We start from the raw sequence: 15,350 nt of genomic DNA, 5'->3' as shown, positions 1-15,350 counted from the left end.
CCCCCCCCCCCCCCCCCCCCATTCTCTTTGGGGAACTTGCGTCATTTGCGATAGTCCTTGGCTAGGGAACGAAAACAACCCTGGGCCCCTCGCCCGCCCCGGCACGGGGTGGGGGGAGACACAATGCTAATGTAGCCTGCACACTTTTTAGGGAGCCCCCCCAGGACAATGCTGGTGACCCCCCTTATTCCCCCTTCCTTCCCCCCCCCCGTTTTGCACGGTCCAGTGCAGCTTTTGGCCAGTCACTTGGGGGGGGGGGAGCCCCCACTAACGGGGTGCTCAGGAGCAGGGGTCTGCAGAGAGCAGGGACCCCCCCCCCCCACACACACCCCCGTGAGCCCCCCAGCCGGGCCCCAAGAGCAGCCGGCAGCGACACCCGGCCGAACAGACCCCACATTATCCCCGGCGGCTGCGGTCCCTGCGCGCCTGGCGGGGGCCCAGGCGGCCGCGCCGCGGTGCCAGGTGGGCTGCGCGCTGCGCCAGCGCCGGCCCCACGCTAAATTTAGCAGCGGCCGGAGCAGGAGGCACGGGGCAGGGAGCCGACGGACGCCCGGCCGTGGCCCCGCTGCTGCCCTGCACGTGGCCGTGTGGCCTGGTGCCACCGCGTGGGTACGGCGCTGCGTGCGTGTGTTGCGCATGCAGGGGTTCTGGGGCGTGCGATGTGATGTGTCCGGCACGGTGGTGCATGCACGGGGGGGTCCCTGAGGCATGCAATGCAACGTGTTGTGCACAGTGGTGCACGCACAGAGGGGTACAGAGTGTGCAACGTGGTGTTTTGCACAGTAGTGCATGCACGGGGGGCTCTACGGTGTGCAACGCGATGTGTTGTGCCTTGCGGTGCACACGCAGGGAGGCCTGCGGTGTGCAGGGCAATGTGTCCTGCACGGTGGTGCATGCACCGGGGGGGCTGGGGTGTGCAACGCAAGAGTTTGCACAGTGGTGCATGTATGGGGGGGACTGGGGTGTCCAATTCATCGTGCATTGTGCACGTACAGTGGGGCCTTGGGTGTGCAACACAACATTTTGCACAGTGGTGCTGGCAGAGGGGATCTGGGGTGTGCAATGCAGCATTTTGCACAGTGGTGCACGCACAGCGGGGCCTGGGGTGTGCAGTGCAACTCTTTGCACACTGGTGTGTGCACGGGGGCTCTGCGGTGCGCACGGGGAGGATCTCACAGTGGAGGCCCGCCCGTGTGGAGGCTGAGATAAGAGGCAGCACAGCCTTCACCACCCCCTGAGCGCACCGGGGCCGTGCCCAAAAAACAGAGCCAAGCAAGCCACTGCGGGTACCCGAGCAGCTTTATTGGGGGGGGTGACCCGGGGGGGCTTCAGCCGGGGGGCCAGCCCATCTGCCGCCCCCCCAGCACGTGGAGGTGCAGGTGGTAGACGGACTGGGCGCCGTGCTTCCCGTCGTTGATCACTGCCGGGAGAGGGACGGGGGTCAGAGGGGGGGTGGTGTCACCCGTGGGGTGGCAGCGGGGAGGTGACACAGGGGAGGGGACACCCCCCAACTCACCCAGCCGGTATCCGTCCTCCAGCCCCTCCGCCTTCGCCGTGCGCGCCGCCACCACCATCAGGTGCCCCAGGAGCTGCGGGGAGGGGGCAGGAGGCTCAGCCCCGCGTGTCCCTTGCCCCCACGCGTGTCCCCAAACCCCCACTCACCTGGGCGTCCTGGGGTTCCACGCAGCTCAGCCGCGGGATGGGGCGCTTGGGGATCACCAAGAAGTGGACGGGCGCCTGCGGGGCCACGTCGCGGAAGGCCAGGCACTGCGGGGAGGGGGTGCAGCCCCGTGAGACCCCACTCTCCCCCGTGGGGACTGGCCCACGGGGGGGGGGGCCCGCGTGTCCCCGCTGCCCCCTTACCTTGTCGTCCTCGTAGAGGATGGTGGCCGGCACGGTGCGGGCGATGATCCTGCTGAAGATGGTGGGCTCCGTGCCCGCCCCGGCGGCCGCCCGCTGCGCCTTGCCCACCTCCCCGTCCTGCCCGCTGCGGGGGCGCTGGGGGCACACGGGGGGGGGAGGGGCGTGACAACAGGGCACGCGTGGGGGGGGGGGGATATGACACGGGGACACCCGAGGGCTTGGACACATGGTGGGGGGGGGGGGGGACACAGGGACATGCGGGGGGCAACAGGGGGCGGGCATGGGGGTGGTCGAGGGGGGGAAGCTGGCGAGGTGGGGGACACGCGTGGGTCCCCACGCTGCAGGGGAGGGGGCTGTGTGTGTGTGTGTGTGTGCACGCCCACTCGTGGACTTTGCACGGGTGGGGAAGCGGGAGCAGGACCCTCCCCCCCTCCCCTTACCCCACCCCCGCCCCCCTTTCCTCCCCCTTTGTCCCACGCCCCCCCCTCCCCACGCGTGCCCACCTGCCCCAGGCGCGCCCCCGCCACCCAGGCGCGCGCCCACCCACGCGCGAGCACCGCCGCCGCCATGGCGCGCGCGTCCGCGTCCTCGCCCCTCCCCTCCCCTCCCCCCGGCTTCCGCCACGCCCCTCCCCCGCGCCTTAAAGCGCCCGCGCCCCTTCCCCTGCGCCCACGCGTGTCCGGGGTGGGAGGGGGGGACGCCCACGCGGGGCGCGCTGCGGGCACCCAGCCGGATCCGTGCAGCGCGCACTGCTCCCCTACTCGGCCCCACACCCGCGGGTGGGCGCTGGGGGCGGCCCCCCCCCCCCCATCCACGGTCACGCGTGGGTGCCCCCCCCCCCAAAAAAAAAACCAACCACAGATCCAGGGCTGCGCCATTCCGGGTTTATTTATTTATTATCCCGCCCCCTCAGAAGCCCATGCGCGGGCGCTTGCGGCGGGGGGGCTGCGAGGCGGAGGAGAGCTGGCTCTGGGAGGAGGGGATGCAGAGCGGCGCCCTCGGGGTGCTGGGGGGCTCGGGGGGGTCCTGGGGCCCCTCCGCCCACACCGACAGGTAGTCCCGCAGCGTGCGCCGCCGCTCCTTGGGGATCCCCCGGGCGCGCAGCTCCTGCGACGACAGCATGGGCTCCACGGGGGCCGTCGGGGAGGGGGCGGCCGTCGGGGAGCCCCCCTCCACCTCCTGGGGGGTGGCCAGGGGGGGTGAGCGCGGGGGTCCCACGTCGCTGAGCTCGGACAGCTCGGACTGGTAGGTGATGGAGGAGGTGAAGCTGGCCGAGAGGCTGCGGTGAGCCCGCGCCGCCTTCTGCCGCCGCCGCCGCTCCCGCAGCGCCTGCCGCCTCTGCGCCAGGCTGCTGCCCGCGCCCCCAGACCCCCACTCGCCCCCCCAGGCCGCCGTCAGCCGGGCGCTCAGGGCGTCGGGCTCGGGGGGTGGTGGCGGCGGGGGGCCGGGGGGCTCGGGGGCCGCGTCCCAGGGCTGGATGCGCTCCCCGAGGCGCATGGCCTGGCGCAGCCGCTGCCGCAGCTGGCGGTGCAGGGCGCTGGGCTCCGCCGGCACCGCCAGCTCCTTGCGGGTGAAGAGGCGCCGCTTGCTGATGGTGGGGGGCCCCGGGGGGCAGGCGTGCCGTGGGGAGCCCCCCCAAACCCGCAGCAGGGCCCGCAGCCAGCGGCGGTACCGCAGGGCAGCGGCCGGGCTGGGCACGGCTGGGGGAGGCTGGGGGCTGGCGCGGGGCTCCGCGGGGTGCTCGGCTTCCTCCGTGGCCACCGGCGTGCCCACCGCCTCCTCTTCCTCCTCCTCCTCGTCGTTGATTATCACCTCCAGGTTGGACAGGTAGAAGGTCTGCTCGCCTTCATCCTCCTGCTGCGCCTCCTCCTCGCTGCCAAACAGCGGGGAAGAGCCCGGGGCCGCCGTCGCCTCCTCTTCCTCCCGGCGGGGAGCGGGTGCTGGTGCCGCCTCGCGCCTCAGCGCCTGGTAGAAGACGTCCCCGGCCTCGGAGAGCTGGAAGACCACCAGGGCCTCCTGCCGGCCCTGCTGGTGCTGCACGGCGGCCAGCCCTGCGGGGACAGACACGGCATCGCCACCTGCGGCAACCCGGCGGCCGCATCCCGCCCCTGCCGCCCCAGGACCCGTGCGCTCCCCGGGGGATGCTCACCGGCGGCGGGGGCGCCGAGGCGCTGCCGCAGCAGGTAGTGCCGGTGTGGGAGCTGCGCGGGGAGGTGAGGCAGGCAGCCGGCGATGCTGTGCAGCCTCTGCGGTGGCCCCACCAGCTGGCAGGCCGACCGGCCGCCCCCTGCAAAACGAGGCGCCGAAAATCGCCCCCGTGAGGTGGCACGGAGGGCAGGAGGTGGGCGCAGTGCCCGCGGTCAGCCCCGTGCCCGCTCTCTCTCACCCGTGTACTGCAGCAGCAGCAGCTCCTGCGTGCGGGAGGCGCCCAGCAGCACCTTGTGGCTCCGGCCGGGCCCCCCCGGCGCCACGTGGGAGAAAAGAGGGGGGGCCTTCATCATGTGCGCCCACTTCAGCACGGGCACCAGCGGCAGGCGCTCGTCCATCAGGTACACGGCGAACTGGGGGGGGGAGGGCACGGCTCAGCGGGGCTCCCCCGCCTTGACGCCCCTTATCGGCGGCGTTAAAGGGGTGTGGGGGGGTCCAGGGCTGTGCCCCCCAGCCGTGGGGGCACTCACCTGGGTGGCGACGAGGTGCTGGCAGGGGTGAGCCCTGCCCAGGTACATGGGCAGCACCACGCGCTCGCCCTGCTGGCACCCGGCTTCCGCGCCCACCTTGAAGAAGTCGAAGTGGCAGCTGGCGGGGGCCTGCGGCGGCAGAGTGGGTGTCATCAGCACCCCAGGGTGCTGGACTCCCCCCCCTCACCGACCCCGCGCCCCCGCCCCACGCTCACCCGGGCGTCCAGGCACTGGATGCCGGTGCGGTCGGCGCAGCTCAGCACCCGCGGGTGGGCGGTGAAGTCGCTCCAGCGCCAGGGCGAGTGGTCCCGGAAAAACAGGGTCTGGGGGTCGTGGCGGAGCCGCTGCAGCCTGCGAGGAGAAAGGGGCACCACCGGTGGGCAGAGGGGTCCCCCGCGGTGGGGTCACCCCGCCTCCCAGCACCCCAAAACCAGGGGGTCCAGCCCGCAGCGCCCCGCCTCACCCCGTCTCGACGCTCCAGAGGTAGACGGCTCCGCTCTGGGTGCAGACGGACAGCTCCCCGGGGAGGTGTGGGCTGTGGGGCAGGGGGACGGCATCACCGTGGGGACTGGGGGGGGGGTCTGTGGTGGCAGCAGGGCTCCCCCCAGGAGCTCGGTTTCCCCGGCACCCACCTGACGGTGAGGCAGGAGGCCGGCACGTCGGTGCGGATGACCTGCAGCGGGCTGGGGGCAGCGCCTGCCCTGCCCGGCACCCTCCAAACTCCGCAGTGGTAGTCAGAGCGGACGCCTACAAAATCTGGGGGGGGGGGGGGGGACAGACACAGGAGGTGGCAGGTGAGAGAGCAGGGTCCCCAGGCTGTCACCCCAGGGTGCGGGTTCTGGGGCTCGCTCACCTTCTCCATCCACCCGTGCGGCACCCACTTGCCGGATGCGCCCGTTGAGCTCAAACTGCGCCGGCGCGCCTCGGGCGCGGGGCTGCTCCTCCAGCACCACGTCCTGGAAATCTGGGGGGGGGCCGGCTAAGGGCGCTGCCACACAACACCCCCCCCACACACTTCCCCAGGGGACACCCCCCCGTTTTCCCCCACGGGTAAGGATACAGAGGTGGTTCATGGCCATCCCGCCGGGGTAGACCAGGCGTCCCACGCGCCCGCTCGCCTCCTGGGGGGGCAGCCAGGCCAGCGCCCCCCCGGTGGAGCTGTCGTCAAAGAGCAGGCCGGCCCACTGCAGCAGCAGCTCCTCGTGCACGCAGTCGGCCAGCAGCCCCAGCGGCACCTCGAAGAGCCAGTCGCGGCACAGGTGGGAGAACCAGCGCAGGCGGGGGACGAAGTGACGCCGCGGGCAGCCGCTGCGGGGACAGCCGGCATCGTGGGGGGGTCCTGCAGGAGCCCCCCCCCCGCCATTCCCTGTCCCCGGGGAGCACTCACCGCCTGGCCTCCAGCCGGTTGAGGTCCTCCACCAGGGCCGTCATGCGGATGGTGGTGTCCCGAGAGTGTCTCTGTGGGGATGAGAGAGTCAGAACTGTGGCTGGGGGGCAGCTGATGGAGCCCCCAACCCCCCTCCCCCCAAAAAAAGAAAGGCACCGACCCTCAGCTTGGAGTCACCCAGGTGGAAGTTCTTGTGCAGCAGCTGCCCCAGGGAGCCGAAGGCGTCCTCCGGGTGATCCACGAAGAAGTGGCCCAGCTGCGCGGGGAGGGAAAGGCAGGGTCAGGACGTGCGGGGACGCCACGGTCCCCGCCAAGGCTCTGCCCCAGCTCCTCGGCGGTACCTGCTTGGTGAAGTCCAGCGCGCCTCCAGACCTCCCTGCCTGCAGCTTCCTGCGCAGGACACCGCGGTACAGGATGTCCTGGGGGACCAGAGGCGGCATCCAGCAGCCTGCGGGGCACAGAGCAGGGCACGGCTGGCACCGCGGGGACGGGACGCCGGCAGCGACGGCTGCCCAGGTGCCAGCACGCGGCTCAGTGCCTGGGGCTGGGGGCGCCCCACAGACCCCCCCCCAGGTCCTCACTGTCGTTGGGCGGCAGCAGGGGCACGGCGGCGGCTTCGCAGGGCTCCCAGCTCTCGCCCTGCCGGCTGCGGCGGGGCACGAACGGCGGCTGCACCTGTACGGGGACAGAGGCAGGGAGGCGAGGGCGGCACCGGTACCCCCATCCCCGGTCACCCCCCCGGTCCCCGGTCCCCTCTCACCTGCCCGGTCCCGGCCTCCAGCACCTGCCCGTGCTCCCCCCAGCCGGCAGCCGGCGCGGGGCCGGCCTCGTCCCTGGGGGGGCCGCAGCTGAAGTAGGTGGGGAAGAGCGCGGCGGGGAACTCCATGGCGGCACCGCAGCGGGGGGGTACCCGGTACCGGGGGGGTGTGCCGGGTACCGGGGGACGGGGGGGGGGGGGGCGGACCGGGGGGTGGCCGGTACCGGAAGTTCCCGGTACGGGGAGAAGGCGGTACCGAGGTGGGTGGTCCGGGGGGTGCCCGGTACCGGAGGTGCCCGGTACCGGGGGGGGATTCCCGGTACCGGGGGAGGGCGGTAGAGGGGTGCCCGGTCCCAGAGGTTCCCCGTCCGGGGGGCTCCCGGTGCCGGTCCCGGTGCCGGTCCCAACCCCGACCCTGGTCCCGGTGCCGAACTCGATCCCGGTCCCGGTCCCGATCCCGGTGCCGATCGCGGTCCCTGTCCCGACCCCGATCCCACTCCCGGTTCCCGCCGCCCCGCCCCGCCCCGCACGCGGCCCGAGCGCGCGCGCGCGCGCGCCGCCGGGATCTCCCCGCCCCCCCCGCCGCCGCCGCACCAATCAGCGCCCGAGGCGCGGGGGGCGGCGATCGACGCGCGGCCCAGCCAATGGCCGCTCGGGGAGGGGGCGTGGCCGGGGCGTGGCGCGCCGGGTGACGTCATTCTCGCGGGCGCGCGTCGGGTCTGGCGGCGGCGGGGCGGCATGGGGCGGCGGGGCGGCGCGGGGAGGGGGCGCCGGGACCCCCTCGTCCGCCCCCCGCTGCGGCCGCCGCCGCTGCTCCTCCTCCTCCTCTTCCTCCTCCTCCTCCTCGTCCTCCTCCTGCCGCCGCCCGCCGGTGAGCGCCCCGGGGCCGGGGGGGGTCACGGGTCCCCTAAGGGGGGGCACGACCCTATAATGGGGGGCACGGCCCTCTAACGGGGGTGCGTCCCCTATAGGGGTGTGCGGCGATCCTATGGGGGGGTACGGTGTTCCTGTGGGGGGGTATGGTGGCCCTATGGGGGGTGCGAGGTGCGTGGGCAGGGGGCTGCCCCGCGGGGGGAGCGGAGGGGGGGGGCGTGGGGCACGGCGCCCGCCTGCCGTGGGGCGCGCGGGGGGTCTCGGGGGCGCGCACGGGGGCGGGGGGGGGCGCTGCGGGGTGTCCGCGCAATGGGGCAGGGCGGGGAATGGGGGGAGAACCCCCCCTAGGGGGACGCGTGTAGGGCCGGCACGGAGCGGGGGGGTGCCGCGGGGTGGGACAGGCGAGGGGTGGTGGTCGGTAAGGTCGGGGTCCGCGAGGAGCGGGGGGGGCGCGGGGCTGCGTGCGTGCGGTGCGGGGCGGCGGGGATGGAGGGCTCCGGGGGCGCCGGCGGGGCTGCGCGGGGAGGGAGCGCGCTGCGGGGCACGGCGGTGCCTGGCTGTGGGGCGGTGATTTAGGGGAGCGGGGTCCCGAGGTGTGGGGCGGGGGCGCTTTGGGGCCGCGGGCGCTGTCCCCGGTGCTGAGCCCCGGCCGCGGGCGCTGTCCGCGGTGCTGAGCCCCGGGGCTGCGCATCCGGCCTCGGGGCTCCCACAGCACGGGGGCTCCGTCCTGGCCTCCAGTTCCCCCCCCACACTTCGTCCCGGGGGAGTGGGCACGGGGACCCCTCCTGGAGGCCTCCTTCTCCCAGGGGACCCCCCCCGGCGCGGAGCTCCGGTCCCCCGGGGGTGCCGTGGAGAGGCTCGGGGGTTCGTGGTGGAGGATTTGGGGTCGGGTGCCCGCGCACGCAGACGGGCATTTCGTGCCCGGCGAAGGGGAGGGGGAGCTGCCTTTGTTCCAGGAGAGGGAGCAGATGCATGTCGGGGCTCAGCCTGCTGGGGCTGCACACACGCAGCACAAACACACACGTGCACGCGAGCACACGCGCGCGCCCCCGGCCAGGCACAGGCTGTACAAAGCAGCCCTTCTTCTCCGCTCTCCCAGTTCCCAGCTGGACGAGCCCTCTGGGCTGCTCGCAGCCCGTCCTCTGCTGGCATCCCCGCTGCTGGCAGCTTGCAGCGACGCGCATCCCGTCCTCGGTGCATCCCTGGGGAATAAGGCCTGGGGTCCCCAGGCGGGCGCTGGGCGGGCGTCCCAGCGGCAGGGTGAAGTTACAGCTCCTGTCTGGAGCTCGGATCTCCCTTGTTTCCATCGCACCAGGGGTGTGCCTCCCCTCTGCTGCCAAGGCTCCTGGCAATCCCCGGGGCGCCGGACGTTTGGGCAGGACCGCGGGAAGCGTCTGGCACGGCCGCGGTGCTGTGCGCAGCCACCCGTGGGTGTGCACACCTCCGCCTCGCCGTGCGCGCAGGCAGCACCCCCGTGTGCATATGTGCACGCGTATGTGCGCCGTTCCTCCCCCGCCGAGCGGGGCAGAGCCGGGGGGCTGTGCGGGGAGCGCGCTGCTCTCCAATACCTCCCTGCTGAACTGGGCACGGAGCACAGCTGCCACCAGCCCCGGGGACAGGTCAGATGGCACAGCCCCGGGCTCCTGCCTCTGGACTGACGCTCTGGGGGCACGTTCGGAGTTTGTGGGGTGGGTCTGGGCTGGGAGGGGCCCCCCAGCCCCACTGAGAGCCCCTCGGGTCTCCCCCGCAGACGGGCTCTTCGTGACCGACTACTTCACCCGCACGCCGCGCAAGCTCAGCCCCTTCCGCTCCTTTGCCAGCATCGAGCTCTTCCACTTCCACATCCCCGAGGACACGGTCATCGCCGTCTGGAACCTCATCACCTTCAAGGAGCAGGGCGGCACCTTCGGGGACCACTGCCCGGACCGTAGCATCACCGTGTGAGTGCTCAGCACGTCCCTGCTGGCGGGCGCCTCCCCGCCGTGTCCCTCGGCGTGTCCCCGTGCCACCACCCCGAACCTGGACCCCGCTAATCGCCGTGCCCCCTGCAGGTATTTCCGCTCGGGGGCTCCCTCCGTCATCAACCCGCTGCGCACGCACTTCCCCAGGGACACGGCCGTCCCCGGCTCCTTCGCGCTGACCCTCACCTGGACGCTGCCCAACCGCACCACGGGGGTGTTCAACGTCACCAGCCCCCTGCCCGGGGACTGGTTTTTGGCTGCCCACCTGCCCAAAGATGAGGGGAAGATCTCCGTCAAGGTGCGGGGCTTTGGGGCGGGATGGGAATTGGGGGGCACGGGGTCGGGCTGGCCTTTGGGGCTGGCGGCACGTGGGGCATGGGGGGGCTGCCACACCGCCTGGCAGGGGTCCTGGGCGTCTCTGGAAGGCGGGTACCGGGGCAGGCAGCACCCCAATTCCCTGCTGGGCCCCCCCCCAGCCCCCGTGCTGACTGCCCGGCTGGCGCAGGGTCTCTACGAGGAGTGCCAGTACCTCTTCCAGCCGCAGCTCATCGTGCAGCGCCTGGTCAACATCGCCGTGCTGTACCCCGGCTACGCCTCCGAGCAGAGCATGGGCCCCCACAACCGCTCCTGCCTCTACAAGTGAGCACGACGGGGGTCTGCCGAGGAGGGGGCAGCCTCTTTGGGGGGCGGTTGGGTTCCCGAGGGCCCCCCATCCCTCTGCCTTGCCTCCCCCAGCCCCTCTCCGCGCGCCGAGGGGCAGGGGCTGAGGCGGGCGCCCCCGCAGGGTGTTCGTGCCCAGCTACACGTCGCGCGTGCTGGTGGAGGTGCTGCGGTGCCGGGGGGCCGAGGGCTGCCCCCTGTGGCTGCGGGTGCGGGCAAAGGCCCCCCCGCTGCACAACTCCACGGCGCTGGACTGCCGGGAGCACGCGCCCTGCCAGCTGGCGCTGGACCTGCCCTTCTGGCAGCACTGGTACTACGTGCTGGTGGAGAGGCACCCCGGGGCGCCGGGCGCCGTCTCCTTCCAGGTCATCGTGCAGCTCACGGGTGAGGGGACCCGGCCTTGGCGTTGATTTGGGGGGCTGGTGAAGGATGCTTGCGGGGTCTGGGTGCAGGGGGAGAGCCAGCTCTGCTGGATGATTTGGGGCGCTGGGATGTGCTGGGACGGTGAGGTGCTGGGAGGTGCTGAGAGGCGCAGGGATGCGCTGGGACACTGGGGTGCTTTGGGATGCTGTGAGGTGCTGGGACATTGTGATACTGGGAGGTGCTGGGAGGTGCAGAGATGCGTTAGGAGGTGCTGGGATGCTTTAGGACACTGGGATGGTCTGGGACGTTCGGAAGTGCTTTGGGATGCCAGGAGGTGCTGGGACATGGGAATGCAGGGAGGTGTTGGGATGCTTTGGGACACTGGGATGCTCTGGGATGCTGTGAGGTGCTGGGGCACAGATGCTGGGATGCTCTGGGGGGACTGGGATGCTCTGGGATGCTGGGAAGTGCTGGGAGGTGCTGGGATGCTTTGGGACACTGGGATGCTTTGGGATACTGGGATGCTCTGGGACATTGGGAGGTGCTGCAATATGCTAGGAGGTGCAGAGATATGCTAGGAGGTGCTGGGACACTGGGATGCTCTGGGATACTAGGAGATGCTGGGACACTGGGAGATGCTGGGAGTTGCAGGATAGTGCAGAGATGCTTGGATACTCTGGGAGGTGATGAGATGCTCTGTGATACTGGGATGCTCTGGGATGCTGGGAGGTGCAGGGATGCCTGGGACACTTTGGGAGGTGCTGGCATGCTCTGGGATGCGCTGGGACACCGGGATGCACGGTGACACCGGGATGCGCTGGGACACCGTCAGGCACCAGGACGCACGCAGGGAGTTGCGGTGGGAGGCAGAGGGGATCTGTGCGGTGCCAGGGCTGACGTCTCTTCCCCCCAGACTGCTCCCGCCCCAGCCTGTCCCGGCCGCCCTTCCTGCCCTCCAGCGCCTCCATGAACATGCCCCACTCCTTCGGCTCTGCGGGCGGGCTGGCGCTGGGGGACAGCCCCCCTCCCGCGAGCCCCAACGGCACCAAGCGCCCGCTGGCCGCCGCCGCCCCCACCACCGCCTCCGCCGCCGGCGAGCGCTGCTGGCCCGTCCGCCCCACGCTGCGCAACGAGCTGGACACCTTCTCCGTCCACTTCTACATCTTCTTCGGGCCCAACGTGTCGGTGCCGCCCGACCGCCCCGCCGTCTTCGTCATCAACCTGCTGCCGGTGCTGGACAGCGGCGGGGTGCTCAACCTGGAGCTGCGGCTCAACGTGGTGAGGTGCTGGGGCCGGGGACAGGGGGGCAGCGGGGCGAGGGACGGGGTTTGGGGTGCTCCCGGGTCACAGGCGTGGTTTGGGAGCGGTGGGTTAGGGTGCGTGGTGGTGGGCCGGGTGTCGGGGTAGGGTGCTGTCGCAGCAGGGGACGTCCCCAGCTGGCTTAGGGCCGCGTCCCCTCTGCCACCAGAGCTCCCTGCGTGGTGAGAACGCGACGGTGTTCGGCTGCCTGAACCACGAGGTGCCGCTGGCCTCCGGTGACAACGCCTCGGTCACCTGCGAGACGGGTAGGCTGGGCAGCCCCCCTCCCTCCTGCTGCGTGCCACGGGTGGGGGGGTCCGCACCCCGCTGCGCCCCACTCGCCCCTCACCGGTGCTGTCCCTGCCGGCAGAGTCCCTGGCAGGCTTCCTGCTCTCCGTCAACGCCACGGCCAGCCTCGGCCGCCTGCGCATCCCCTACCCACAGACGGGCAGCTGGTACCTCAGCCTGCGCTCCCTCTGCGCCACGGAGCACGGGTAGGAGCCCTCCGCACGGGTGCCGGGTGGGCGCAGGGGGATGGAGCTGGGTGAGGGTCCCCTTTGCACGGCCTTGGGAAGGGCTCGTGCGCGCCTGGGGGTGCCCGCACCACGCCCCGGCTCTGCTCGGCGCCCCGTGGGACCCCCCCCAGGTCTGCGGCTCTGCTCCCAGCCCCGCCACGCGGGCGTCCCCGTGGGGCTTGGGGGGCGCCGGCGGTGCCGTGGGCGCACCCGGGGTTGGCGTTTGCGCGAGCAAACGGTGCCGCGCGCCTTCCTCGTGCACGCGGCGCACGCCTGGGCTGCGTGGGGGCGTGGAGGCGGCGGAGGGGGGAGCTGCCCCGGGGGCACGGCGGGTGCCTGCTGACCCCGTCCCCCCGCGGGGCAGGTTCGAGCCCTGCACCAACGTGACGGCCGAGGTCTACCTGCGCGCCTACCTCTCGCCCTGCATCAACGACTGCGGCATCTACGGGCAGTGCAAGCTGCTGCGCACCAACAACTACCTGTACGCCGCCTGCGAGTGCAAAGCCGGTGAGATAACCCCGTAGTCCCCCTGCCCGGCTCCCCCAGTGGGCGCTGGATGGGGTTTCCCCGCTGCCCCCATGGGTGCTGCAGGGTGACGGCCGCTCTCCCGGCCGCAGGCTGGAACGGCTGGGGCTGCACGGACAACGCCGAGGCGTTCTCCTACGGCTTCCAGCTCCTCTCCACGCTGCTGCTCTGCCTCAGCAACGTCATGTTTGTGCCTCCCGTGGCCATCGCCGTGCGCAGCCACTACCTCCTGGAAGCCGCCGTCTACATCTTCACCATGTTCTTCTCCACCGTGAGTCGGGGGGCGAAGAGGGGGGTGGGTGAGGGGCCGGGGCCGTGCGGGGTGGCTCTCACCTCCTTTTATCTCCCCCCCCGCCTCACCGCCGGCCCCAGTTTTACCATGCCTGCGACCAGCCGGGCATCGTGGTGTTCTGCATCATGGACTACGACGTGCTGCAGTTCTGCGATTTCCTGGGCTCCCTCATGTCCGTCTGGGTCACCGTCATCGCCATGGCACGGCTCCAGCCCGTGGTCAAGCAGGCGAGTGCGGGGACGGGGAGGGGTCCCCGGGTGGGTGAGGGACCAGCCTGACGCCCCCCGGCCTCCCCACAGGTGCTGTACCTGCTGGGGGCCATGCTGCTCTCCATGGCCCTGCAGATGGACCGCCACGGGCTCTGGAACCTGCTGGGACCCAGCCTCTTCGCCTTGGGCATCATGGCCATCGCTTGGGTGAGGACCTCGGGGCGCGTCCCCGTCCCCACTGAGGGTCCCTCAGGGGATGGTGGGGACACGGCTGCCACCTCGGGGTGTCGCCAGCCACCTCAATGCCTTGCTGTCCCCACGCAGACGGCTCGCACCATCCGCCGCCGCCACTGCTACCCGCCCACCTGGAAGCGCTGGGCTTTCTACCTGTGCCCCGGGGCGCTGATCGCGGCGGCCGCCGTGCTGCTCTACGCCTTCGTGGAGACGGAGGAGAACTACTTCTACATCCACAGCATCTGGCACCTGCTCATCGCCGGCAGCGTCGGCTTCCTGCTGCCGCCCCGCGCCAAGCCCGCCGGGCGCCTGGGGCCGCTGCCCCGCCGCAAGGGCTGCGGGTACCAGCTCTGCGTCAACGAGCAGGAGGAGCTGGGGCTCGTCGACCCCGCCGTCGCCTCCATCAACAGCATCTGCACCAGCTGATGCCGCCGGCGGAGCGGACTCGGGCCGGGGGCGGGGGGGGCGGCACCGGGGCGCCAGGACTCCGTGTGGCTGCAGCCTGCCGGCGGTCCCCTTTTCGCCACCCCGGAGCTGCCCCTCCTGGCACCCCGCACGTGGCTGTCCTCAGCCCGGAGCGGTGACATCCCTGCTGGTGCCACCGAGGCACTGGGAGGGGGGCACTGCATGCATTGGGACAACCCCCCACCCCTCCCAGCTGCTTGAGGGGGACGCTTGGGGGTCCCCAAGGGCTGTGTGACGGGCAGGGTGGTGCTGGCAGCAGGGCAGCTCCTGGGGCTGCTGCTCCAGCCCCCCCTTCCCCCCACCACCGTGAGCCGTACCCTGGGGATGGAGCCCGGCGCGCTGGGATTTACGGGGTGCCTAACGGGATTACCAGCTGCGGGCGGGCGGGCAGCTCCCTAATAATAGGATTGGGATCTAATTAAACCTGCTGCCCGGGAGCCAGGCCCCAGCCGGGGGCTGCGCGGGGCGGGGGGGGCATCTGGAGGGGATGATGGGGATAGGATGGCGAGGCTGCAGCCCTGCTGGGGCCAGCGAGCCCTGTCGAGCCGTGAGGGCTGCTCAAAGGGCCCCGGGGACTGACGGCAGCCATCCAGGATATCATCCTCCAGCCCTTCCCGCGTTGGCCAGGCTGGTTAAGGATTAATTTTTAATTAAAATCGTTGCTCACTTCACCACGTCCAGCCGCGTCTCCCCAGCAGTGTCAGCGGGCACCGCGATGTCAAGGAGAGGTCGTCGCGTGCTGCTGCCTGGGGGGGGGGGTTCGTGTAGACCCTACAATAACAGAGGGCAGCCGCCTAGCGCTCCCTCGTTTAATTAATTAATCCTGCGGCTGCGCTCTCTGGGCTCAAGGACGGGCCGAGCAGGAGGGCGCGGGGCCAAGCAGCAGCCGAGGGGGTCCCAGCCAGCCCTGCGCATCCCCTGGGTACCACCAGCACCCCCGGGGACTCCCCCCGCCCCCTTCCCAGCATCTCCAGCCCCACTCCCATGGGGATGCTCTAGGGGCTGGACTCTGCCTTCCCCCCCCATCACGGACTTGGGGTCCCCACGACTGGGACCCCCCCCTCCCCCCCATAGGAGCATCCTTCTGGTGCTCTCCATCCCTGCCTGTGCCCCGTCGCCGTGGTAACGGTGTCCCCATGGCAGCCAGGTGCCTCCGGCATCCCCATGGCAACCGGTACCCGAAATGTCTCAGGGTGGGGGGGGGGGGGGGGGGGGGCTTCGAGACCCCCCGGGGACGGGCACGGGGATGGGCATCGGTGCTGTGCCTGG

General features: G+C 71.9%; 3 protein-coding genes across 3 annotated transcripts; 1 reads left to right on the top strand and 2 right to left on the bottom strand.

Moving 5' to 3' along the window:
• Positions 1–1,281: 1,281 nt before the first annotated feature.
• HINT2 (histidine triad nucleotide binding protein 2) lies at positions 1,282–2,478 on the bottom strand. Its single transcript, XM_066988758.1, has 5 exons — positions 2,367–2,478; positions 1,864–1,998; positions 1,663–1,767; positions 1,517–1,589; positions 1,282–1,420 (listed from the first exon to the last, which is right to left on the bottom strand). The coding sequence occupies exons 1-5, from the start codon at positions 2,430–2,432 to the stop codon at positions 1,329–1,331; spliced, it is 471 nt and encodes a 156-aa protein (XP_066844859.1). The 5' UTR covers positions 2,433–2,478; the 3' UTR covers positions 1,282–1,328.
• A 249-nt stretch (positions 2,479–2,727) lies between these two features.
• Positions 2,728–7,215, bottom strand: TAF1C (TATA-box binding protein associated factor, RNA polymerase I subunit C). Its single transcript, XM_048052315.2, has 14 exons — positions 6,689–7,215; positions 6,510–6,603; positions 6,270–6,376; positions 6,089–6,184; positions 5,929–5,999; positions 5,602–5,849; positions 5,395–5,505; positions 5,174–5,297; positions 5,005–5,076; positions 4,757–4,892; positions 4,542–4,670; positions 4,250–4,424; positions 4,013–4,150; positions 2,728–3,914 (listed from the first exon to the last, which is right to left on the bottom strand). The coding sequence occupies exons 1-14, from the start codon at positions 6,812–6,814 to the stop codon at positions 2,773–2,775; spliced, it is 2,769 nt and encodes a 922-aa protein (XP_047908272.2). The 5' UTR covers positions 6,815–7,215; the 3' UTR covers positions 2,728–2,772.
• A 165-nt stretch (positions 7,216–7,380) lies between these two features.
• TMEM8B (transmembrane protein 8B) lies at positions 7,381–14,186 on the top strand. The gene is made up of 13 exons (XM_066988752.1): positions 7,381–7,556; positions 9,309–9,498; positions 9,610–9,817; positions 10,025–10,158; positions 10,304–10,563; positions 11,456–11,820; positions 12,011–12,107; positions 12,212–12,335; positions 12,721–12,863; positions 12,974–13,152; positions 13,254–13,400; positions 13,473–13,589; positions 13,707–14,186. The coding sequence occupies exons 1-13, from the start codon at positions 7,424–7,426 to the stop codon at positions 14,040–14,042; spliced, it is 2,433 nt and encodes an 810-aa protein (XP_066844853.1). The 5' UTR covers positions 7,381–7,423; the 3' UTR covers positions 14,043–14,186.
• Positions 14,187–15,350: the final 1,164 nt, after the last annotated feature.

This window comes from Anser cygnoides, chromosome Z, assembly GCF_040182565.1.
Source record: "Anser cygnoides isolate HZ-2024a breed goose chromosome Z, Taihu_goose_T2T_genome, whole genome shotgun sequence".
Lineage (NCBI taxonomy): Eukaryota > Metazoa > Chordata > Aves > Anseriformes > Anatidae > Anser > Anser cygnoides.
The sequence above is the reverse complement of the archived record's forward strand: the minus strand, read 5'-3'. Positions and strand labels throughout refer to the sequence as shown.

Bases quoted from the DNA above. Each gene is read 5' to 3' on its own strand.
- HINT2 (XM_066988758.1), bottom strand. From the start codon at position 2,432: ATGGCGGCGGCGGTGCTCGCGCGTGGGTGGGCGCGCGCCTGGGTGGCG. The intron at 1,590-1,662 runs GTGAGTGGGGGT...CCCTCCCCGCAG, and splicing joins TGGAACCCCAGGACGCCCAG to CTCCTGGGGCACCTGATGGT. The intron at 1,421-1,516 runs GTGAGTTGGGGG...CTCTCCCGGCAG, and splicing joins GGAGGACGGATACCGGCTGG to TGATCAACGACGGGAAGCAC.
- TAF1C (XM_048052315.2), bottom strand. From the start codon at position 6,814: ATGGAGTTCCCCGCCGCGCTCTTCCCCACCTACTTCAGCTGCGGCCCC. The intron at 6,377-6,509 runs GTGAGGACCTGG...TGTGCCCCGCAG, and splicing joins CCTGCTGCCGCCCAACGACA to GCTGCTGGATGCCGCCTCTG. The intron at 4,425-4,541 runs GTGAGTGCCCCC...TCCCCCCCCCAG, and splicing joins AGCACCTCGTCGCCACCCAG to TTCGCCGTGTACCTGATGGA.
- TMEM8B (XM_066988752.1), top strand. From the start codon at position 7,424: ATGGGGCGGCGGGGCGGCGCGGGGAGGGGGCGCCGGGACCCCCTCGTC. The intron at 9,499-9,609 runs GTGAGTGCTCAG...TGCCCCCTGCAG, and splicing joins CCGGACCGTAGCATCACCGT to GTATTTCCGCTCGGGGGCTC. The intron at 12,336-12,720 runs GTAGGAGCCCTC...CCCGCGGGGCAG, and splicing joins CTCTGCGCCACGGAGCACGG to GTTCGAGCCCTGCACCAACG.